General features: G+C 33.4%; 1 protein-coding gene across 3 annotated transcripts in view; it reads left to right on the forward strand.

Annotated features, from left to right (window-relative positions):
* Positions 1-25,002, forward strand: part of FNDC3A (fibronectin type III domain containing 3A) — a 158,520-nt gene that overhangs the window by 23,679 nt on the left and 109,839 nt on the right. For 2 of the 3 annotated variants that reach the window (XM_044381803.3, XM_026493254.4), the window contains exon 2: positions 2,667-2,804. In XM_044381803.3, coding sequence (XP_044237738.2) covers positions 2,706-2,804 — 99 coding nt within the window. In that variant the 5' untranslated portion in view covers positions 2,667-2,705. Of the gene's footprint in view, positions 1-2,666; positions 2,805-24,112; positions 24,161-25,002 lie in introns of those variants that run through there. The other variant, XM_044381804.3, reaches the window with a different exon arrangement.

Below are 25,002 nucleotides of genomic sequence, written 5' to 3' on the forward strand. Positions count from 1 at the left end.
ATTTCAGACTTAAAAGTTGCAAGAGTAGTATAGAGATATTTAGTTTTTCTTCACCCAGCTTTCCCAAATGTTAATACTTTGTTGTATTATTGCTACACAAATAATTAAATATTGATGTACTTGTATACAGAAGTTGTACTTGTACTTGTACTTGTACATCTTGTACTTGTATACAGAAGTTGATTGTTAAAAATCAGGAATTTTCAGGTCAGTTTTTAAACCAAGATAGCTTGAAATGAGCCATAGGGGGATATTATTCCATGAAAATTTGCAAATGCATCAAATCATCCCTCCCCTCGTTTGCATATATTTCAAATATTACATTATTAAAAACAAAATAGATGCGTAACTTAAAACAAGTGGGTGTTTGTAGTCACCAAGATGAGAATGTAAGAAGTAGAAATAACAGAATTAGAAGAAATTGATTGAAAGGAAAAGCTGACAGTGTTCCCTCTACAGGAGTAAAGGAATTTTTAGGTTTCTAAATGCATCATTTCAGTTGGATGGCTGTAGTTTCTAATTTGCAAGCTTAAATAAAACCTTTACATATAGTGTGATGGGTATATCCATGCAAGAAAGCAATTCATAAATGAAACTTCTGATGTGTTAGAGCTTTGAAAAGAATAAAATTAGAGATAATGCCTTAAGTGGAATGATAATGTTAAAACGTATCATGTGGCTTCAGATCCAATCTATAATAATACTGTTCTTGGCGTTAACTAGAGGTTCAGAAGGAATTTGTGTTTGTATTTGTAAGCTTCCATTTCACCTGTTGAAACTAAATTATGGTTATATCTTCCGTATTACTTTCTAAAATTCAAGTAGTAATGGTGGTTTGCAGTTTTAGCTAAAGACATTATGTAAAATATTACAAACAATATAATGACAAAAAATACTCAGTGGTTTTTTTTTTATTTATTTACTAATTTTACAAGTGAATTATCTGTAAACTTTCTGGTTACTCCTATTAGCTTCCCTAAATGTTTCTTTGACATGCAAGAGGGGAAATAATGCATTGAATCTTTCCTCTCTTACAACTTTTTACATATTCACAGAGTGAAATTATTTGACATGATTTACTCACTGATGGTTTTTTTTTTTTACTTTTTTTTTTTTTTACCTCACTGATTTTTATCAGGCTTTAAGAAATATGGCAATACAGATTAAGCCAGAAGTTAGACTTATCCCTTTTTGTATGTGTATATAAATGTGTTTATATGTATAATGTATGTATATGTTAAAAACAGCATAAATGTATATATTATATGTGCATATAATTATAATCTATATAATGTGTTTAATGACATGCATTGTTATAAAGTAGTTAAATATAAAATATTGCATACTGTGGTCTTCAGTATAAAATCTTGAGGTAGATAACTTTATTGAATATTTTTAAAAGACCTTATAGCAATTTTTATATATCTAAATAAAAATCTGTTTTTAGGTTAAATTAACCTGTATGAGAGTTTCTGCAAAGATTTAAGATTTTAAAATAAATAACATGAATTTAATATCTTAACAAAAGTTAAACATCTTGATGCTACTGAATTTCAGAATCCTACAAGCATCCAAAACTATTAGTAATTTTGCTTTTAGTATTAATTTGGTAAAATTTATGATTGAGCTCAGTTATGTTCAGCTTTTCTTGTACTTAGCTGACATTTTATTGGTTGATGTTATATATGGTAGATATACCATAATTTGCTTACATCAAGTCTTTTACTTTTTATATAAGTGACACTGTGTCTACAGTTAAGGATGTCTAAATATATGTGCTTTTAATCACTGTAGTAATGATTTGGTTTATTTTAAAATAGGTGTCACTTAGAAAAAAACAGTAAAACCAGAGCAACAGAAGACCAGTGTCTGAGATTAAAACTTGAAACTTTAAGGTTTTTATTCTAGTCCTGAGCAAATTTTTCTATCAAATAGCTCTGAGGAATCAATGACAACTCATAATTCTTTTGTAGTTTCTAGAGACTGATAAAAGTAATGAGGAGGGGATTGGGTCTTCATAATCACCTTCTCTGCTCACAGAGAAAAATTACTGGTAGAATTGCTCAGTCATTGCATTTTACTGCCATATTAAATATTATCTAGTATTTAGCTGGAGTAGTGGTGGTTAAATAAATATTTCATAGAGTTGGAAGGGATGAAGAGACAGACATGGAATTTAAATGGAAGCTGCTCATATATTGGTTTTTTTTTTTTAAGATTTTATTTCTTTACTTCAGAGACAGTGTGAGCAGGGGGGAGGAGCAGGGGGAGAGAAGCAGAGGGGGGAGGAAAAGGAGGGGGAAAGAATCTCAAGCAAACTCCTTTCTAAGCGCAGAGCCCAACACAGGGCAGGACCTCGTGACCCTGAGATCCTGACCTGAGCTGAAACCAAGTCACTTAACCAGCTGAGACACGCATGCGCCCATGCATGGCTTTAATATATCTTAGTTTCCTGTCTACAGTGACGTACATTTGGCTAAGTTGTAAGAAATGTATTTCCTTAAACGGTCTGTTGACAGAAAAAAAGTAGTCAACAGAGTATTATAAAATTTCCTTTCACAAGAATATCGTTTTAGGTTAAAGAATGAGACAAATCTTGAATGTGTTATATTTTAATATACTTTTAAGCATGTACACACAGATGGCTATATATTTTTGTTTTTCAGAATTGGAAGGTTATCCGGTATATTAATGTCTTATTGATAATGGCAGAACATCCACCACTACTGGATACAGCTCAGATTTTAAGTAGTGATATTTCTCTTCTATCTGCCCCTATTGTAAGTGCAGATGGAACACAACAGGTAAGGAAACTGAAATTTTTATTTCCCTATGTCTCGTACACATGTATTTCTTTCAGAAGAATGCAAAATTTAAAACAGAGTGGAACTTCACAATAGTGGGTTCCTGTTAATTCATCTTTTAAACTCCAGTTCAAAATCTTGTTTTGGTTTCATAAAACAATGAAATAATGAGACTGTTTTTAAAGTTGCCTCTAAAATGTCTCACTAATTAATGTTTAAATTTCTTGTGTATATCTTTAGTTGCCACTAAAGTTGTTTTTGTTTTACTTTAGACAATGTATTAGTCCCTGATTGGTTTTTAACTAAGTTTAACCTCACATTTTAATGATTATTATAAATCATTATAAAATCATGTTTGAATTATGTGATTAAGTGACTGTCTACGTCATACAGTAATAAAACTGTCTTCTTTTTCTTCCTACTTTTCTCTCCTCACCAGACTCCCCCTCTTAAAAGCAAATTTGTAATTCCTGAGAACTGATTAATTTTTTTTTCCAACCCAGGGCTTTATAAATGTAGTTTTGTAGCTTTTTGACTCCTGATTTCCCTTGAAATGCTGATGGGATGGGAACAATGGGCTTTCATAAATATCTGTGATACACAGAGGATTGTGTTTAATTCTCACAACTGCCCTATAGAGATTTTAATATTACAGGTGAGGAAACAAAGACTTAAGGACATAATAAATAATAATGAGAAGAAGGAACATTTTGAGTGCTCACTGTGTAAAAAACATTGTGCTAAGGACTTCCTGATCTTATCCTTTCAATGATCCTATGAGGTAGATATACCTGTCCCTATTTTGCAAATGAAACAAAATGAGTTTTAGACAGTCTCAAGATCACACAAAGGTTTTGATCCTAACCATTACTCCTTCTACCTTCTTGGGAAATTAAGAAAAAAAATATTCTGTTAATTTATAAATTTAGTATCTATAGTGGATAATTATAATTTGCTTACAAGATTAAGAGGCTACTTTGTTAACTTTGCTGTTGAAAAATCAAGAGCAGTTGGCTTGGGTCCTGAATTTTGCTGGTTTGTATAAGCGTGGCATGAAAAGTATATCTTGTTTTTAATTTTCACGTGTGCTCAAATAGCTTTTAGCAGCAAGTTCATTTCACTAAACTTGCTTTTTATGGTCAGAGTTAAGTTTGTTAAGATGTTTGTTTTTCCTGCAAAAATAATGGATGTGGCAGTACCCATTTACTTTGAGGCTCTGGGAGTATCTTCAGTTATCAGTATTTCCTCAGAGCAGTCACTGGTTTCAATTTTTTTATAAGACTCTATTAAGCAATTACTTACAGTTCATTGATATAGTTGCTATAGCTGATAGTTTATAAAGGGGACGACAACAGGCTGAAACAAGACCACGATGCTCCTGACTTATTTCTCTCCTTTCCCTGAAAAGAAGATTCTTTTCGTAGAATTTTTCTCAAAATCTTGAGGGCACCAGAGCTAGCATGTTACAGTAGTGGGGTAGATGGATATAGAGAAAAGAGCTGCGAATAGAAGAATCCACTAGAGCGGGATTTGAAGGATCGGGTCGGCGGGGGGGCTGTCAGTGGATCTAGGGGATATGTTTTTGGGTAGGGTTTGAAAAACAGGTCAGGAGGTGGAGTGAAGCCTTAGATTCTAACTAGCAGAGTGTGTTGTAATTTGATAGAGAGATAAAGGTGAGTAGAAGGAGCACTGGACTTGACTGATAGATTTAGATTTGATTTGGGTGACCTAACTTCTCTGGGTTGTTTGCTTCTCTATAAAATAGAGGTAATGATAGCTTCTTAGAATGGCTGCAGCTATGAGGGTGAAATGAACGTGAAGGAACTCAGTAAATGTTTGCTGAATCTGAATTGCAGCACTCAATAAATGTTTAAAAGACTGAGGAAACTCTATAGATATGCCAGTCAGGAGTCAGGTCTTAAATCAACAGAGATAGTGAGCAGTGGATCAAAAAACTAAGAAATAGTTATGAAGGATACATACTAAAGAGAGTAGACTGATAGCTCTGGTTGGGTGTAAGAAACTGAACAAAAATAGGTAACAGAGGTGGGAGGTTAATAAACTTGACAACAGACAGTTCTTTGTCTTAACTCAGTAACTTACTGATGTGCCAAGCATGGTCAAGTTAGAGCTTGCCTGTGGATATGTGATACCACCTGGTTTGTGCCTGTAGTAGAGAAACAAACTAAAAGATAGTTCTTGACAGAGGGAAGTGTCATATACATGCATGATGTTAAAAATTGGCGATAACAGAGTGCCCCGTGTCTTGACTTTTGGGGGAATATTATACTATTTCTTGGGAATATATTATGGGATGATTTCTGTTCCATCTCTTGGGATCAAATTAATTTTCTTATAGTTGGCCCTTTAGATTATCACTTCATCAATATTTTCTGGTTCTGTATTTGGTAGTATGTCATACTATATACGTGGGTCTTTTGGCTCATGAATTACATAAGAAGAATCCCACCTGACATCATTGCTACTGGTGTTGGCCTTAGGGAAGTTGTAATAGACATTTATCATTCATTCTGAGTGGCAACATCCGAACAGTTTTTTGTGTTTGTAGAATTGTCATTCTTCCCCCCCCTTTTTAATTAATAGAATTTATTTTTATAGCAGTTTTAGGTTTACAGAAAAATTGAGCAAAGAATTTCTTTCATACTACATCTTCCACACAGTTTTCCCTATTAACATTTTATATTGGTGTGGTACATTTGTTATAATTAACGAGCCAATATTGATAAAGTTCCACAGTTTACATTAAGGTTCACTCTTGGTATTATACAATTCTTTGGCTTTCATCACCAATACATTCTCATAATGAATAGTTTCACTGCCCTAAAAATCCCCCTGTACTCTACCCATTCCTTTCTCCATCCCGCTTTCCCCAATTGCCCCCTTCTTGGCAACCACTAATACTTTTACTGTTCCTATATGTTTATCTTTTCCAGAATGTCATTTAGTTGGATTTATACAGTATGTAGCCTTTTCACACCAACTTCTTTTCACTTAGCAATATGGTCTAAACAATTTCTTTTTGTAGCTTAATATCTCCTTTTTATTATTGGATAATACTTCATTGATGAATATACCAATTTTGTTGACCCATTCACCTATTGAAGGACAGCTTGATTCTTTCCAGTTTTTAGCAATTATAAATAAAGCTGCTTTAAATATTCACATACAAGTTTTTGGATGGACATAAGTTTTCAGCTCAATTGGGTAAATACCTAAGAGCATGATTGTTGGATTGTATGATAAGGCTATGTTTAACTTTGTTAGAAATGGCCAGCCTATTTTCCAAAATGGCTATACCATTTCACATTCTCAAGCACTTGCTTAATTTGAGATTCTGTCCTTTCCTGATAGAGAAGGTAAAGCATGGGTAAGTGCTTGTGCTGCCCTGCAAGAACCTCCACATCTGTGTTAGGGAATTTGAGCTTTAAGCACCATGGAATGTTCCTAGCTCTATTCACTGTTGCCACCATCAAAAGAAAAGTTCAGGTATTTTGGTTTCTTATGTGGTTCAGCAGTTTCCTAATTTAAGTTTACCTTCTCTAATTTCTATGTATTTATCATCCAAAAGGACTGAATACATTTAAACTTTGGGGTAAGATCTGTCAACACTCAGTCTGTCAGACTTCCCACCCCACCCCCCCAGATTCTTCTCCATTTCATTAATCTTTTTGTTACTTTATTTTGTAATTGTCTCACTTGTACTTACAGGCTTTTAATTTACGAAGGTGACTGGGTAATAACATGGAGAGGTTAATACCATTGAAGGAATTTTTTTACCTACATTTCCTTAAAGAAGGGGACACAAAATGTATACCAGATGACGGGGAAAGCTTCAGGTTTTGGTCAGGAGGCAGAGCAAGAGAAAAGCCTAGCCTAAAAGCCATTATTGGTGTTTCTGCAGGAAAGGAAAAGCAGGGTAGAGTAACAGTTCAGGGTTGGCTAGTTTTAATAACTGTGGCAGACAAGAAATAACAAGTGTTGGTGAGGATACAGAGTAAAGGGAACTCTTATGCACTGTTGGTGGGAATGTAAATTGGTCCAGCCACTATGGAAAATAGTCTGGAGGTTCCTCAAAAAATTAAAAAATAGAACTACCGTATGATCAGCAGTTCTACTTCTAGGTATTCATCTGAAGGAAATGAAGTAACTAACTCAAAAAGTTACTGCACCCTCATGTTCATTGCAGCATCATTTACAGTAGCCAAGACATGGAAACAATCTAAGTGTCCATCAGTGGATGAATGAGTGAAGAAGTTGTGGTATGTGTGTGTGTGTGACACACACACACACACACACACACACACACACACACATTGTACATACAGCAGAATATTACGGAGTCATAAAAAAGAAGGAAATCCTGCCATTTGTCACAATATGGATGGACCTTGAAGGCATTATGCTAAGTGAAGTCAAACAGAAAGACAAATACTGTATAATCTCACTTGTATGTGGAATCTTAAAAGAAAACAACAAAAACTCAGATACCTTCCTTCAATATATGGTAGAACTTATTCAGTGAAGCCTTTTGGGCCTGGAGTTTCCTCTGATTTAAGTAGAGAAATGGTGAAGTAAACAAAATTTGTGCTGTTAATACTTTTGGGTTAAGTTTGGAAATGAGTGTTGATATGACTGAGATAGTCTGTATATATTTGTTATTTAAGCAGTGTTAAGGTGTTTAAGAAAATTTGAGTTTTATTACATGTATAAGTTTGTTAAGAACTGTTTAAGCACTTACAATTGTGATGTCATTTAAAGTATTTAAAAGTAAATACATTAATCTTATTAATGCAGATTAAAATGTTTAAGGGGAGCAAACCTGGAGAAAGAAAATACTGTAGTAGTAGATAAAATAGAAAATTTGGATTAAGGTCCTATTATACATGATTTGAGAAATAATAGGAAGTTAGAATTGACTGGAATTGATGAACAACTCGCCGTAGAACAAAACCGAGAGAGTTTAAGAATTTTCCCAGACTCTTTCTTTGAATATTTAGGTGGATGTTCACTAACATAAATGTTATCGGTCAGGATAGACAATTATCTCATGGTTACAAATAGTCTGTAAACCTCAGTAGTTTACCAGAAGGCTTATTGTTCATACTACCTGTCCTTAACAGGTTATCTGTAGCTATACTCCACATAATTTTCACTTGAGACCCAACCTCTACGTAGAATGTTGCTGGTATCGTGGCAGAGATGATAATGAACTACATTTAGCTGACCTCCACCCATGTTTCCTTATTCAGTGCAAGTCGCATGGCCAAACATGCCATCAGTAAGGTGGGGAAGGATAATCTTGCCCTAGGGAGAAGCTGCAAATATTTGGAAAAATAATAAAATCTTCTAGAATAAGGAAAATAGAAGTAGCAGGTTTGGGATTTGAGAGAGTGTGAAAGATCTTCAATTGAATTTGAAGTGTTGGGGGATATATAAGTAGAAATAATAAAAATAATAGCAGCTACCATTTGAGCCCTTGCATTGTGTCAGATACTAAGTCAAGTCCTTTACTGACCAAACTATAAACATTTAGTATATCTTAGGGGTGAGATTACTGAGACTCTAAAATAATAGCTCACGCCTTTGTAACAGTAGTTTGGGGCCTCGGAATTCTAATCCAGACCTTTAATCTAAAAAATTCCATGGCCCAAATTAGTCTTCTAATTGCTCTGTAGCTTTGTCTGGGAAACAAAATAGCCAAATCCTCATTCTTAGAGGTTTTAGGAAAGGTTAGAATTTAAACATTAAACCAATCTCTTCTTTCCCATTAGAGTTTGTTTCTCCTGAATGTTTATACCCTGCTACTTTCTATGATGTTACAATAAAAAGTCAAATACTTTTTAAAATTTCAGTATTAACAATTAACTTTTTCCTAGAGGTATAAAAAGCCTTACACACTAGGTACAGATCTGAAAATCTGCTTATATTATCACATTTTTTATAAGCACATATTTTTAAAAACTATGATATTAAGCTATGCTGCACTAAAAAAAATCAACTCACTTATTCAGGTAGTATCTATGTGCAAAATATTGTGCTGGTTCTTGTTGTAAGACATAATAAAATCAGACTTATAAATTGGATGTAAATTTTAAGGTAGTCTACTTAAAGAAAAAAAAAACATAAAATATCAGTTAAAAAAACCAAAAGAGTTCCAGAGTATGTAAACAAAAACTAGAACTTATTTTTATATTTTGGCACAAAACAATAAAATAGTATTCTTACTGACTGGTGCCAATATCATTTCATTTGTTCATTTTTAAAGTATATATCTCTTCCTGTTTTCAAGAAAATAAAAATTGGTGGGGTGCCTGGGTGGCTCAGTCGGTTAAGCGTCTGCCTTCAGCTCCGGTCATAATCACAGAGTCTTGGGATGGAGGCCTTGCTTCGGAGTCCCTATTCAGCAAGGGAGTCTGCTTTTTCCTCTGCTCCTGCTCGTGCTCTCTCACTCACTCTCTCATTCTCTCTCTCAAATAAATGAAATCTTTAAAAAAAAAAAAAAAGAAAAAATTGGCAAATCATTTCATCTGAAAAGTAAATAGCAACATGTTTCCATATAATTAAAGCTAATGTGACAAAATTCTAAATTAAAATATTAAATATTTTGTATTTTAATGAAGCAAACGGTATATATTTAATTCTGTTGTGAAAGATAGGTCCTCAAATTCTAAAGGGAACAATAATCTTAAATGAAATATAATGGTCGTGGAATTTTGGTGGATTCTGTTCTAAAAATAATTGATATTCTGTTAGATTAACTACTAGATATTCTATAGTTAGAATAATTCCTAACCCTCTAGTTAAGTGACTGTAGCTAGTCAACCCCTGTGCCTTAGAATCCCTGTAGAAAATGTTGACTTTTTTTTTTTTTGAGCGAGTATGAATGTGCCTGCCTGTGGAATGGGGTGGGGCAGACTCCCTGCTGAACAGGGAGCCTAATGTGGGGCTCCCGGGACCCTGAGATCATGACCTGAGCTGAAGGCAGATGCTTAGAAAATGTTGGCTTTTAAGATATGTAATTTGGGCTGAAGTGAGGAGAAATAAAGAATAGCTTAGAAGCAGCACTGGGTAAATGGGGACATTCAAATGAAAATCATTTACAGAATTCTGAAAATTCTTTAAAATGAATCTGACTGTAAACTGCTATAATAAGAGATACTAAATGAAAAGGCTTCTTACAAAGACAATTTTTCTTGTGATCTTATATTAGCTTAATATAAAGCAAGTTTTTTTAAAGGAAGATTTTTTTTTGTCCAAAATTATAAATATGTACAAATAAAAGTTGTAGTCTGCATTTTCAACTCATAACATTTCCCTTTCATTAATAAACTATAGTGATTATATATTCAGAGTACTGTGATATAATCTCATCACCAGATAGAATGCTCAAGATTCATGTTCCTGAAATGGTACATTTGTGTGGTTTTTCAAAAAATAATATTTGAAAATGGGAGAAATATACACATACATATAAACATGTGACAGAAAATATACAAAATGTCATAAACAGGGACTGACCCCAGAAAGAAGAGTTTACATTTTACCATATACCCTTTGTATTGTTTGAATATTTTTTATGTTCTGAATTTATTATTTTTTGAATAAAAAAACTCTTAACAATTGAAAAAGGGGAAAAATGTGCAATTTAAAATGTACATATATCTATATCAAAGGAAAAAAAGCTCTGAACAGATACATACCCATCCGTTAACAGTCGTTCTTTTCAGGAGAAAGGGATTAGTTGAAAGAGGTGGAAAGAACAAATTTTGCTTTATCTGAACAAGTTTTAAGAATGCTTTTATTTAAGGCCAACGTATATTGGAAGAGCGTATAAATCATTTCTGTGCCTGATTAAAAAAATAAAAATATAGTCACTATAACCACCCTCAGGTCAAGAAACAGAGCTTTACCAGCACCCCCAAAACTGCTCCCTTGTACCCCTTCCCAAGAAGTACATTCTCTCTCCCAGTATCTCCATTTTCCTCCTCAAACCAAAGGTTAGTTTTACCTATTTTTGAATTGTATATAAATAGAATTACACAATATGTATAATTGTGTCTCTGGTTTCTTTTGCTCAACAATTGATGTATGAGATTCATCCATGTTACCACCTATACCATAGATATTTGCTACATAATATTCCATTATATAAATATACATTAATTGCTTCAATGTAGTATTAATGGAAACTTGGATTGTTTCCAGTTTTTGCTATCACAAATAATTCTTCAAGGACATTCTTGAACACTTCCTAAGTTTGGGGTTTTTTGGTTTTGGTTTTGGTTTTATGGTGAGGAACATGGGGAGAGTCATCTTTCTGATACAATTCTGAAAATAGTTTGTTTTAATGAGTTCAAAATTAACCAACTCACACGGTTGTTTTGTTTAATAATTATTTTAAAGTAGTAATAGTTCATATTGTCCTCATTTTCTGCCTCCCTGAAAATCTAATCAGAAAAAAATATTTTATTGCTACCATTGATATTTTTTTCCATATTTTAAATTGTCCCTTAAATATCTTTCTCTTGCTTCACATGGGTAGGTAGGAATCATAATTGTATGACAGATTATAAATCTTTAGATTTAAAATTGATTAGAACTGATGGTTAGTTCACAAATCCTGCATTTTTAGGAACTGAAATACAATTCAATTTCACAAGCATTTACTACGGGAACCACAACTGGATTAAGTCGTATAAGAAATACTAAGTACACGATATTATTTCTGCCCCTAATGATTTACAGTTAATGTATTACCTCCTGCCCTCCCATATATATATATACAGTATTATAACCCAGTATATGGGTAAGGGCTGTAAGTGATGTAAAAGGCTTTTCCTCATCACTATTGTCTTGGAAATACTTAATTACACTTGAAAGTATTTTCTTTTTCTATTTCAGCATGGCTCTAAATTATCCATTATGCCTTCTTTTTAGGAAATATGTGAATAAAATACCTATTATTTAACTAGTTAGCATCAATCCCAATGTCTCATATGTGTCTATATACATATTATTGGCCACTTAATAGTTTTCATACCTATATAATATTGAAACTGGCATTTTAAACAGCTGGCTAACTTAACTGGCATATTAATGAGTACTTGTTGTATAAAGAAAAGAATTTCATGTTAACTGTGAAGTTGATCACATACTGCCTATATACAGACAAAGTACCCTCTCTTCTTGGGGGTAATTCATGGCTCTAATGAAAGGTTTTAGGGGAAGAAAGGATATTGGAGCTATGTTTTGAAGGAAGGAAATGCAAATTAAAACCTCAATGAGGATGTAAAATATTAAGAAATCTGACAGTATGGAAAGGCTGTAGATCAGTGTAATCCCTTATATACTGCTGGCGCATCCTTTTTGGAGGAATGATCTGGCAATATTTAATAAAGCTGGAAAAGTGCATATCTAAAATCTAACATATATACCTCTAGATATTTATCCTACAGAAAATATTACACGTGTATAAGAGCACATGTGCAAGACTATTCATTGTGTTTTGTAATAATGAAAGAGCTGAGCATAATATAAATGTCCATTAGTAGAGAAATGAATAGAATTTGGAGGATTCATATAATGGGATACTATATACCAGAATTACTTTGCATGAATTTATACTATGGATAAATCTCAAAAGTACAATATTGAGTAAAATAGCAAATTAGAAAGGGATATGTAAAACATGATGCCACCGATATAAACTAAAAAACTCACAAAATGATGGTATATACTAACACTGGATTCAGGCATGCATATTAAGAATATTAAAACAAGGATAAGGAGCATCTGGGTGGCTCAGTCAGCTAAGCATCTGCCTTTGGCCTAGGTCATGATCCCAGGGTTCTGGATCGAGTCCCATGTCAGGCTCCCTGCTCTGCAGGGAGTCTGCTTCTCCCTCTGCCGCTCCCCCTACTCGTTCTCTCAATTTCTCTCTCTCTCTCTCTGTGTCTTTCTTGCTTGCTGTCTCTCTCTGTCAAACAAATGAATAAAATCTTTTAAAAAAAACCCAAAAAACCAAGGATAAGAAAGGTATATCCCAAGTTCAGAAAAAAAAAAAAATCTGTAAACTTACATGTCTTTTTCTGAAGAGCATTTGAGGCACTTTGGCAACATGGTGGTAAATCTGGTTGATTCCCAGAAACTGATAGATATAATACTCTCTACTTTTCTGTATGTTTGAAATGAAAGACGTAAGCTTAGACATTACAGATAGGATAGTTGATAAAGAGTTTTAATGCTCTAAGTTTTGGATTTGACATAATAAGCAATAGGTAGTCAATAAAGTTACAAGTAAATCCATGGATTTTCCTTGGGGAAAATTATTCTGTTTAACTACACAATTAAAGTAGAATGGAGTGGGGAAATACTAAAAAAAAAAAAACCAAAAACCCACTAATTGACTTATCTCTCCACTCCACCAGGAATAAAAGTAATGAGGATTTAGAGAATACCAACTGTGGAAGTGGAAATAATGGGGAAAACCTGATAATTTTTTTTAGAAAAATAATATGAGATTATGGAATTTGAAAGAAAGTATAGAAAAGTAGTCCAGTTCACATATTTACACATGGAAAAACTAAAGTTCACCATTAACTAACTTAATCCAAGGTTATACACTTAGTGGCAGAGTTGACCCTAGAATCTTATCTTCTGATCCCTAGTCTAAGTCACTTTGGGTTAAGAAAGGAAGTTGAGTTTAAATTCAAAAATTGAAAACACTTGGTTGTAGGTAAATACTGATTCAGTTGATACTAATAAAGCAATTCAGAAATGGTTAGGAATGGCTTTTAGGTTGGAGAGGATGTGGAGAAAGGGGAACCCTCTTACACTGTTGGTGGGAATGCAAGTTGGTATAGCCACTTTGGAAAACAGTGTGAAGGTTCCTTAAAAAGTTAAAAATAGAGCTACCGTATGACCCAGCAATTGCACTACTGTGTATTTACCCCAAAGATACAGACGTAGTGAAAAGAAGGGCCATATGCACCCCAATGTTCATAGTGGCATTGTCCACAGTAGCCAAACCGTGGAAGGAGCCGAGATGCCCTTCAGAAGACGAATGGATAAAGATGTGGTCCATTGTATTCAATGGAGTATTACTCAGCCATCAGAAAGGATGATTACCCAACATTTGCATCAACATGGGTGGGACTGGAGGAGATAATGCTAAGTGAAATAAGTCAAGCAGAGAAAGACAATTATCATATGGTTTCACTCATTTGTGGAACATAAGGAATAGGAGGGAGATCGTTAGGAAAAGGAAGGGAAAAATGAAGGGGGAATAAACAGGGGGAAATGAAGCATGAGAGACTGTGGACTCCAGGAAACAAACTGAGGGTTTTAGAGGGGAGAGGGGAGGAGGATGGGCTAGCCGGGTGAAGGGTATTGAGGAGGGCACGTATTGCATGGAGCACTGGGTGTTACATGAATGTAACATGGAACATGAATGTAACATGGAACATGAATGAATCATGGAACACTACATCAAAAACTAATGATGTACTGTATGGTGACTAACATAGCATAATAAAAAAAAAGTGGCAAGTGCAGGAGAAAAAAAAAGGAACGGCTTTTAGGAATGGTTAGTGAACGCTTTTTCAACGCTCTTTGCTTGCATTCAGTAAGACTATTCACAAGACAGTAAATGAATCCATATGAAGTAAAGAGCACCAGTAAAAGTAACTACATAGGTATACTCAAAAGATAGTATAAATATATTTTTTAATTCTTTTCATCTATCTGATTCAAAACACATTTGCAATAAATATATATATAATATGTATTATATATATAATTATATGATTGGCTTATATAAAGATGTAAATAATTAAAATAATATTACAAAGGAGGGGACAAAAAACTGAACTATAGAGGAGCAAAGTTTTTATATATAATTGAAATTGCAATTAATCTGGATTTGATTGTTATAAATTAAGAAGTTAATTGTAATCCCCGGGGCATCTACTAAGAAAATAAAAAAGAAAGAAATGTAGTAAAAGAAACAGTAAGAGAATTAAAATGGAGCACTAGGAATTTTTAACACACACACACACACACACAAAAGCAGTATAGACGAATTGGAGAACAAAAAAGACATAATTACATAGAGGACAAAGAGCAAAATGGCAGTTGTAAACTATACCTTATCAGAAATTCCATTAAATCTAAATGAATTAAACATGACAATGAAAAGACAGCGGTTGACATAATGGATAAAAATCATCATCTGTGTGCTGGATCTACAAGGGACACTCTTTAAATCGAAAACACAAATAGGTTGAAATTTAAAAGACGGAAGAAGATATACAGTATAAGCTGTAGCAACGTAAATGGTTGTACTTGTATCAGACAAATAGACTTTTTTTTAAAGATTTTATCTATTTATTTATTTGACAGAGAGCATGAGCAGGGGGGAGGAGCCAAGGGAGAGGGAGAAGCAGGCTCCCTGCTTAGCAGGGAGCTCGATGGAGGGCTCAATCCCAGACCCTAGGATCATGACCTGAGCTGAAGGCAGATGCTTAACCGACTGAGCCACCCAGGCACCCCAAATAGACTTTTTAAGACAAAACATTACTGGAGACAAGGACATTTTGTAATGCTAAAAGGGTCACTCTGTACCTCACAACTGAGCCCTAAAATACCTGAATTGAAAATTGACAGAATTGAAGAGAGAAATAGACTTCAGACTTTCAATGATGAGTAGAACAACTAGGCAAAAGATAAGTAAATAGAAGACTGGAACAACACTGTAAACCTACCAGTTCTAACAGGCACCTGTAGAACACTCCATCCAACAGCAGAATCTATAATCTTCTCAAGTGCACATGGATTGCTGTTCACAATAGATTATATGCTAGGCCATAAAACAAATATCAGTAAATCTTAAAAGACAGAAATAATACAAAGTATATTCTCTAACCAAAATGGAATAAAATTAGAAATCAATTAACAGAATAGAATTGGGGAAATTAACAAATATATGGAAATTAAGCAATACATTCCTAAATAACCACTGAAAGAAATCACAAGGAAAATTAGAACATACTTTGGGATGAATGAAAACAAAAGAGCAGCCTACCAAAATTAATGGGATATAGCTAAAGCAGTGCTAAGATGGACATTTGTAGCTTTGAAAGCCTATGTTAACAAAAAAGAAAGATTTTGAATCAATAACCCAACCTTAAGAAACTAGGGGGAAAAAAGTAAACTAAACCCAAAGCAAGCAAAAGGAATTTTGTAAAGGTTAGAGTGGGAATAAATGAGATAGAGACTAGAAAAATAGAGAAAAATCAACACACCAAAAGTTAACTCTGAGAAGATCACAAAATTGCCAACCCTTTAGACAGACTGGAAAGAAGAAAAGACTCACTTTACTAAAATCAAGAATGAAAGCAGAGACATTACTAACAGATCTTATAGGTACAAAAGGGATTATTAGGGAATACCGTGAACAATTATATGCCAACAAATAGATAACCTATCTGAACTAGACAAATACCTAGAAAGACACAACTACCAAACTGACTTAAGAAAAATACTAAAAATCTGAATAGAGCTATAGTAAGTAAAGAGATTGAATTTATAACCAAAAAAAATTTCCACAAAGGAAAGCCCAGACCCAGATGCCTCACTGATGAATACCACTAAATATTTAAAGGAGAACTAGCACCAACCTAAACCAGAGACATAAGAAAACTATAGATCAGTATTCCTTATGAATATAGACACAAGATCTTCAAGATACTAGCAAGCCAAACCCAGCAATGTATAGAATATATACCACAACTAAGTGGGTTTTATTCCAGGAATGCAAAATGGGTTCAGCATACATAAAGTGGTCAGTCTAATACATTAGTAATAGAAAAGGGGCAAAAACTACATGGTCATCTATTTGATAGACCCAGAAAAAGAATTTGACAAAATTCAAAACCTTTTATGATAAAAATAGTAAACTAGAAAAAGAAATTTCCTCAATCTCATAAAGGGCATCTATTAAAAAAAAAAAAAAAAAAGCAAACAGCTAACATATTTAATGGTGAAGGACTGAATGCTTTTTCCCTAAGATCAAGAATAAGACATGGATGTCCTGCTCTCACTACTTCTTTTCAACATTATGCTGGAAATTCCAGCTAAAGCAAATAAGCAAGTAAAGGAATTAAAGGCATCCAGGTTGGAAAAAGAAAACTTTCTTTATTCTCAGGTGACATGATCTTGTAAAAAGAAAATCCTAAAATCCACTTAAAAATTATTAGAATTAATGAGTTCAGCAAGGTCGTAGGATACAAGTTCATTATAGAAGAAACAGTCATATTTCTAACAATGACCAATCTGAAAATGAAATTAAGAAAACATTTCCTTTTATAATAGTATCAAAAAGAATAAAATACGTAGGAAGAAATTCAACAAAAGGTGTATAAGACTTGTACACTGAAAATTGCAGAGCGCCATTGAAAGGAGGACTTAAATGGAAAGAAATCTCATGATCACAGAATATTGTTAAGGTTGTTAAGATGGCAGTTAATATTGTTAAGATGGCAGCACTATCTAAATTGTCGAGATTCAACACATTCCTAGCACAATCCCAGCTGAGTATTTGTAGAAATTGACAAGTATATCCTGAAATTCATAGGGAAATACAAAGGACCCAGAATATACAAACAGTCTTTAAAAAGAAGAATAAAGTTGGAGGACTCAACATTTTCTAATTTTAAAACTTGCTGTAGAACCACAGTAATCAAGACAGTGTGGTACTGGCATAATGATAGATGTATAGAGAGATCAGTGGAATAGAATTAAGAGTCCTGAAACAAACCCTTACATTTATGGTTACTTGACTTTCACAAGGATGCCTGATGATTCAATGGGAAAAGAATAGTCTTTCTAACAAATGGTGCTGAGATAACAGGATACCCACATGCAAAAGCATGAAGATGGATGTGTACCTCATACAGTATACAAAAATTAAATCAAACATCTAAAATAAGCGCTGAACTTTAAAACTGTTAAACATAGGGGCATATCTTCATGATATTGAATTAGGCAGTAGTTTCCTAGATAGGATACTAACAACACAAATAAAAGAAAAAGTGAAATATATTTCATCAAAATTAAAAAGTGTTGTATTTCAAGGGACCCTATCAAGAAACTGAAAAGACAACCCATAAAATTTTGCAAATCCTATACCTATCTGAAAAGGGGCTCATATCCAGAATATATACAGAACTCTTAAAACTAAACAATAAAATGACAATCCAATTAAAAAGTGGGCAAAAGTTTTAAATGGTAATTTCTTCAGAAAAATTATAGACATGGCCATTAATTGTATGAAGAGTTGCGCAACATCATTAATCGTTAAGAGAAATGCAAATCAAAACCACAGTGAGATGCGCTATAGAATGGCTAGACTCAAAAAGTCAGATAATAACAAGTGTTGACAAGGATGTGGAAAAATTGGAATCCTCATACACTGCTGGTGGGAATGTAAATTGGGAATCTACTTTGGAGAATAGTCTGGCAGTTACTCAATTAATCTTAGTTACTATATGAGCAGCAGTTCTGTTCCTAGGTATATACTCAAGAGAAATGAAAACGTATGTCCCTGTAAAAATTTAACATTATTCATAATAGCTGAAAGGTGGAAACAATCCAGATGTCCATCAACAGATGAATGGATAAATGTGATATATTCATACAATGGAATGTTATTTGGCCATAAACTGGAATGAAGTACTTCAGTATATGCAGATATTTGGATGAACCTCAAAAGCTTTAGGCTAAGTGAAAGAAGCCTGTCACAAAAGTCTATAAAAATTTCTCCCAAACTGTGAAAATGTTTTAAAATTTACTTTGGTGATGGTTGTACAACTCTGTACTAGAAACCACTGAATCATATCCCTTAAAGGGTAAATTTTGTGGTATATGGGTATCTCAAAAAATATTAAATATTTTTAAACCCATCTACATTTTGTAGTTATGGGTTTATATAATGTAAATGTGATTGCTAGTAATCTGAAAGTAAATTATCTTTTGAAGTAAATTATTTCTATAAGACTGTTACCAATCTTTCTTTGATAAATCTGTTAAATTTAGAGTCTATTTCAGAATTAAAGCATTGATAGATAAATCATTTCTAAGTGTATGTTAAATTATCTGCATAGTGACACCGTCTACTTCCTTATATTATCTATACGTAGTATTTATAAATTGTAAATAGAGTATTATAAGACACTGGAAAGAAACATAACTTTTGCGAGAACTAATTGGCGTACGTCTTTAAAGAGTGTTCTCATTAATTGTATTTTAATTTGTTAGTATTTTGAAATGACTATATTTTATACATATATACTTTTTATGTGAATAATTTATTGCTACATTCAAAATAACCTTATAGTATTTGTCATCCATGTAACATCATCATCATAAAAACTTCTGAAAGTTAGAATTACTTCAGCAACTTCTTTTGACTTGATCCTGTTATGCTGTAAAAATCTCACTTTATTTATTTATTTATTTATTTATTTATTTATTTATTATTTTAATGATTTATGTTAGTCACCATACAGTACATCCCCGGTTTCCGATGTAAGGCTCGATGATTCATTAGTTGTGTATAACACCCAATGCACCATGCAATACGTGCCCTCCTTACTACCCATCACCGGTCTATCCCATTCCCCCACCCCCCTCCCCTCTGATAAGTCAAGCAGAGAAAGACAACTATCATATGATTTCTCTCATCTATGGAACATAAGAACTAGGATGATCGGTAGGGGAAGAAAGGGATAAAAAAAATCTCACTTTAAAAACTTGAGTCAAGTTTGAGTTTTAATGGACATAATGAATTGATTTCAGTATATTGATGCAGTTTATTTAAGAAAACGTGTTTTGTGAGGAGACTGTCAGCATTTAAGGTAAACTTTTACTTTTTAAACTTTATTTTGAAAACTGATTAGTTCATTTTCAGATGTAGGCAGTTTACATTGGGAGTTTTTTCGTTAAAGGAATGTATGTTATTGTTCAAGTATTATCAGTTTGAATAATTTATTCATATTTTAAACTCAGTCCTAAAATGAATAAAATAAGTGATAAGTGTGAAAATGCTTTGCTAAGAAGGTACAACACACAGCTTTTGGCTAATGATGTTACAATTATCCCCTTGGGCAATCTTGATACTTTGGATTTACTGTATTTTCTTTTTTTAATAGTGTAATTGACACACAGTGTTGCAATAGTTTCAGATGTACCAACATAGTGATTCAACAACTCTTATTTGTTATACTACCTTGGACTTACTTTGAATGCCAGTTTTTAAGATAGTAGAATGATTAAAAATATATGGACATGTAAACCCAAATAATGACATCTGGAAATTTGAATTGACAGTGATAGTCTAATACTAATAAATTCATATACTCTTTCTTCAGAATAATTTTATTTTATTTAATATGGGAAAAATTTTAAATATGACCTTTTAATTAGAACTGGCTTTAGAAACTAAAGATTTAATTGTTGCCAACCTTCACATAATACGTTCAGTGGGATACTTGGCATACTTGTGCAAGTATGATCCTTTGTACTAGGATTGCTAAGAAAATAATAAAGGACATATTTTCTTAGAAGCCATTCTGAAATAGGGGAAGATACAGATCATTACTTGTGCAAGTATGATCCTTTGTACTAGGATTGATAGAAAATAATAAAGGACATATCTTCTTAGAAGCCATTCTGAAATAGGGGAAGATGCAGATCATTAGTTGCACGGAGATGTGTATGTGTTTGCACGCACACCTATATATACACATATGTGCATACATTATCTAGATATTTTTATGTATGGGACATAACCTCATTTTTTTACCATTGTCTGAAAATGAAGTATTCCACATAGTCTAGATGATTAATTAGGATTCTTTTTGTACTGGATTTAAAGGAAATACTTGTTACTTTTGAAGGTCTGCTGTATGTCAGGCACTGTGCTGAGAGTTTTACATAAAGTGTTTCTCTTAATACTGCAAAAGCACTGCATTTTAGAAAAGAAGGCACTAAGGATCACAGAGTTTAAATAATTCACCTAAAAAACACATTTATTAAGTCATAAAATAGGATTTGAATGTAGAATTGCCTCATTATAAATCCGTATTTGTTTTCTGTCACAGTACCTTTATTTCTAAAAAGCTTTAAGAAAAATGAGCCTAAACAAAAAAAATTTAAGTATTTTCTAATTATCACATATTATACCCTGTACTCTTCTATCTTAGCACTGTAATTGCTGTGCTGTCTCACGATTCATCCTTGTATCCCCAACTCCACAAACTAACATATACTATTTGCTCATTAATTATTCACCAAATAAATGAATTAAGTGGGTGCGTGGTTGACAGATCTCAGTTGTCTATATGGTGGTGTATTCTTAATTTTGTAAGTTATTATCCTTCATAAGACTAAAAACTAAATTCACATTCAGTAATTTGATAATTGTCCTTTTACTTCCAAACATTAGTCTATTTTTAGACTTTTGCGGAAGTATGTTACCTCAGCCAATGTATCTACAGATTGGTGGGATCTAGTGAAATGTAGATAAAGCTTGATTCAAAGTTTTTATAATCAAGTCAATTTAATAACACTTTGTTGTGTAAGTAATTCAGACTTTTTTGTGAATTGATAGTATATTTAGCTGAAATGTATTTCTCAGCTTAATTTCCTAGGAAAGTCAGATAATGAATTCAAATTTAGACATAATAAGATTGAGGTGCCTGCAATTTATCAAGGCAAATAAATCCAGAAAGTAGTTTGAAAAGTAATGTTGGAGCTTGGCAAATCTAACATGGTACTGTCTGACATGGTAGCCATTAACCACTAATTTAAATTAAACTAATTAAAAGTAAATAAGATTACAAATTCAGTCCGTCATTTTCACTAGTCACATTTTAAATGCTCAAAATCACTTGTATACGCACAAAGGCCATATGTATATAGCCACATGTAGCTAGAAGCTATCCTTCCAGATAGAGTATAGAACATTTCTGTCATTACGGAAAGTTTTATCAGCTAGCCCTGGTCTCAAAACCAGAGGAAAAGATTTAGGAGTTATTTACAGATGGACAGTAATTATTTCAGCAAACATTTGTTGAACTTCTGTATCCTCTATAACTATAAAAATAAATGGATTGAAGTCTTATGAAGGACTCATGTAGTGGAGGTGACAACATGTAAGCAACCGAATACAATTATGTGCTAAGCATTATACTCGGAGGTTGTACAAATTGCTGAGGGCCTTATTACAGGAATAATTTAACTCTGCTTTAGGCTTCAGTATCTTGAAGGAATAAGTAGAAGAAATTTTTTGCTTCCAGACTTAAGTCCTGAAGCACAGAGGTTCAGCATAGGAAAATCTTAGCAGAAGTCAAGTCTGAATCAGATGTCATGCTAGAGTAAATAAATGCTTAGTATATAAGTCATAGACCAGGAAATGAGAAGGAAGCTATTGACCATGGAACACTGTATTAAAAGTAGTAGAGCAGGCTGAAGGGTGAGTACAACAAAATATGGAGAGGCAGGCAGGTCCCAGACCAGTTCAGGAGAAGTCTCTTAAACATTGTATTCTGGGTATATTATCTCTCTTATGTGTAAATTGATCAACTTCTAGGCTGGGGGCAAATCCTTAAAGTGACAGATCTGCACTATTAATAGTAATACTAAGAGGTACATATACAATGCTTACAATAACGATAGCTAACATGTACAGATAGTGCTTACTGTATGCCATTAACTTTCTTAAGCACTTGACATATGTTAATTCACTTAGTCATCAAAACAACCCCATTAGTATTGAGTTACTTTGAAAGCCTTCAGTCATGGATTGAAGAATTACATTGCTAAAGGTATGTTAACTATTATTCAAGGGTACAAAGCCCAAAGGATTTCCCCTTTTATTATTACTCTCAACCTCATTAAATTGGCACCCTTGAGCAAGCATAAAGAAGCAGCTGGATTAAAAAAAAACAGGAAAAGGATTAGGCATTACAGAGAATTTTGCTCATGTATTTTCTGTAATCTGAGGGTTGCTGCTTTATGCTGAATTGTGTTTTCCTCAATCCATCCTGAAATTCCTATGTTCTAACACCCAGTACTTCAGAATATGACTATATTTGGAGGTAGGGTTTTTAAAGAAGTAATTAAGCTAAAATGAGGTCATTAGGGCAGGCTTTCATCCAATAGAATTCTCCCTTTTGCCAAAGTTCTAATAAGAGGATATTAAGACAAATACACCTAGAGGGAGACTATGTGAAAAAACAGGAAGAATGTAGCCATCTGCAAGCCAAGGAGAGAGCCTTCAGAAGAAACCAACCCTGTTGACACCTTGAGCTTGAACTTCTAGTCTCTAGAACTATGAGAGAACAAATTTTGATTTGTTCCAAAGCACTTCGCCCCCCTCCCCAGTCTATGGTACTTTGTTATGGCAGCTAAGCAAACTAAGATGATAGCCTAGATAATACGTTCGTAAATACTGGAAAGCACGAATACATGTTTTTGACTTTTGGGTTGATTTTTTTCCTCTGTCTACTAAGCCCTCTACTGGGTTTCAGAAATAGAAACGTGAGGTACTTTGTTCCCAGATCTGACTTAATGTCAATCTTAATGTACAGTGAAGAGTGCAAGTTGGTGACCTTTGTAAGTGCAAGTGACCTAGTGCAAGTTGGTGACCTTCTCTTTATTTTTTTCAGTGATTATATTTGGTTTTGTAGATTATTTCATGTGAAAATATAGGTGAACATTTTTAGAAATTAATACATCCTTAAACATTTTATATTAGGTATATATTTTTCAAAATAATTTAAACTGTTAGAGTTTTAGAGAAACAAACTTTGACTATACTTCCTAAATTCAGAAAGTTAGATGTTTAACTGCACAGAACAGATCACTTATAACACATTGGGAGTCTTTCTGTTTTTCCTTTTAGAGATTATAGAATATTAGCGCACCAACCTTACTTATTTTTTACTTTTTTATGTTAGCTCTACACCTAACGTGGGGCTTGAACTCATGACCCTGAGATCAAGAGTTGCATGTTCTACCACGAGAGCCAACCAGGCACCCCACCAAACCTTGTATCTTTTACTGAATCCTTTAGGTTTTAAAGTAGTGATACTTTCTGGAGTAATAAATAATAGCATGATTTTCCTGATGGCCATCTTAGCAATTTATGAGTAATTGCATTAGAAAGACTGATTATTTCCCTGGGATTCAAGCTAAGGGGAAAATCCCATATTTCTCACCCTCTGCAGACAGACCTAACTATCTCTACAGTATTTTGAAAAGTTCCCAGCGTGATGGTAAGTTGTCTTTCCTTTCATCTAGTGCACATCATTTTATCTAATACACTTTATTTGTGCTGTGGAGCAGGTGTAAGATAGCTTTTTTCTCATTCTCATTTTACAAGTAAAGAGCTTAGACTGACAGCAGTTAGGTAAAATTGAAACAGATGACGAAGGAGTTATGTATACATATCTTTGAAATGCAAAAGAATATTTTCTGAGTTATATTTAGCAATGAAGTGATTAGTAACAGTTGAAAATTAAAATAGTAAAATATAATTTATACCTAGGTGTTTCTGTTTTTAAAATATCACTAAGGGTGCCTGGTGGCTCAATTGGTTAAGTGGCTAACTTTTGATTTTGGCTTAGGTCATGATCTCAGGGTGGTGATATCAAACCTCCACATCAGGCTCCAGGCTCAGTGGGGAGTCTGCTTGAGAGTCTCTCCACCTCCCTCTGCCCCTACCCCATGCTCGCTTGCTCTCTCTCAAAAAAATAAATAAATATTTAAAAATAAATACAAATATCGCTCACTTATTACTGTGTTTCCTTTAGAATATATACAGATGTTATTAAAGTATTTATTCCTGACATTTAAATAAGGTTTATTTGTATAGGCAAAGCATAAATAAATAAATTTTGGCACTTCTATTCATTATTTTAGATTCCAAGGTGGTACCAAGTACTATATTTTTTATTATAAATGCTCATTTGAATTTGCCTCACTGTAAGTGGTTAATTGATGTAACGAGTAAATACACTGGGAGTTTACTATATAATAGAACAATTGGTTGAATGGTTTATGTAAAATGAAGTAACTTTTTCAATAATATTAATAATCACCTCTTAATTTACTTTTT

The sequence above is a fragment of the Ursus arctos genome, unplaced genomic scaffold, assembly GCF_023065955.2.
Source record: "Ursus arctos isolate Adak ecotype North America unplaced genomic scaffold, UrsArc2.0 scaffold_10, whole genome shotgun sequence".
In the NCBI taxonomy this organism is placed as follows: domain Eukaryota; kingdom Metazoa; phylum Chordata; class Mammalia; order Carnivora; family Ursidae; genus Ursus; species Ursus arctos.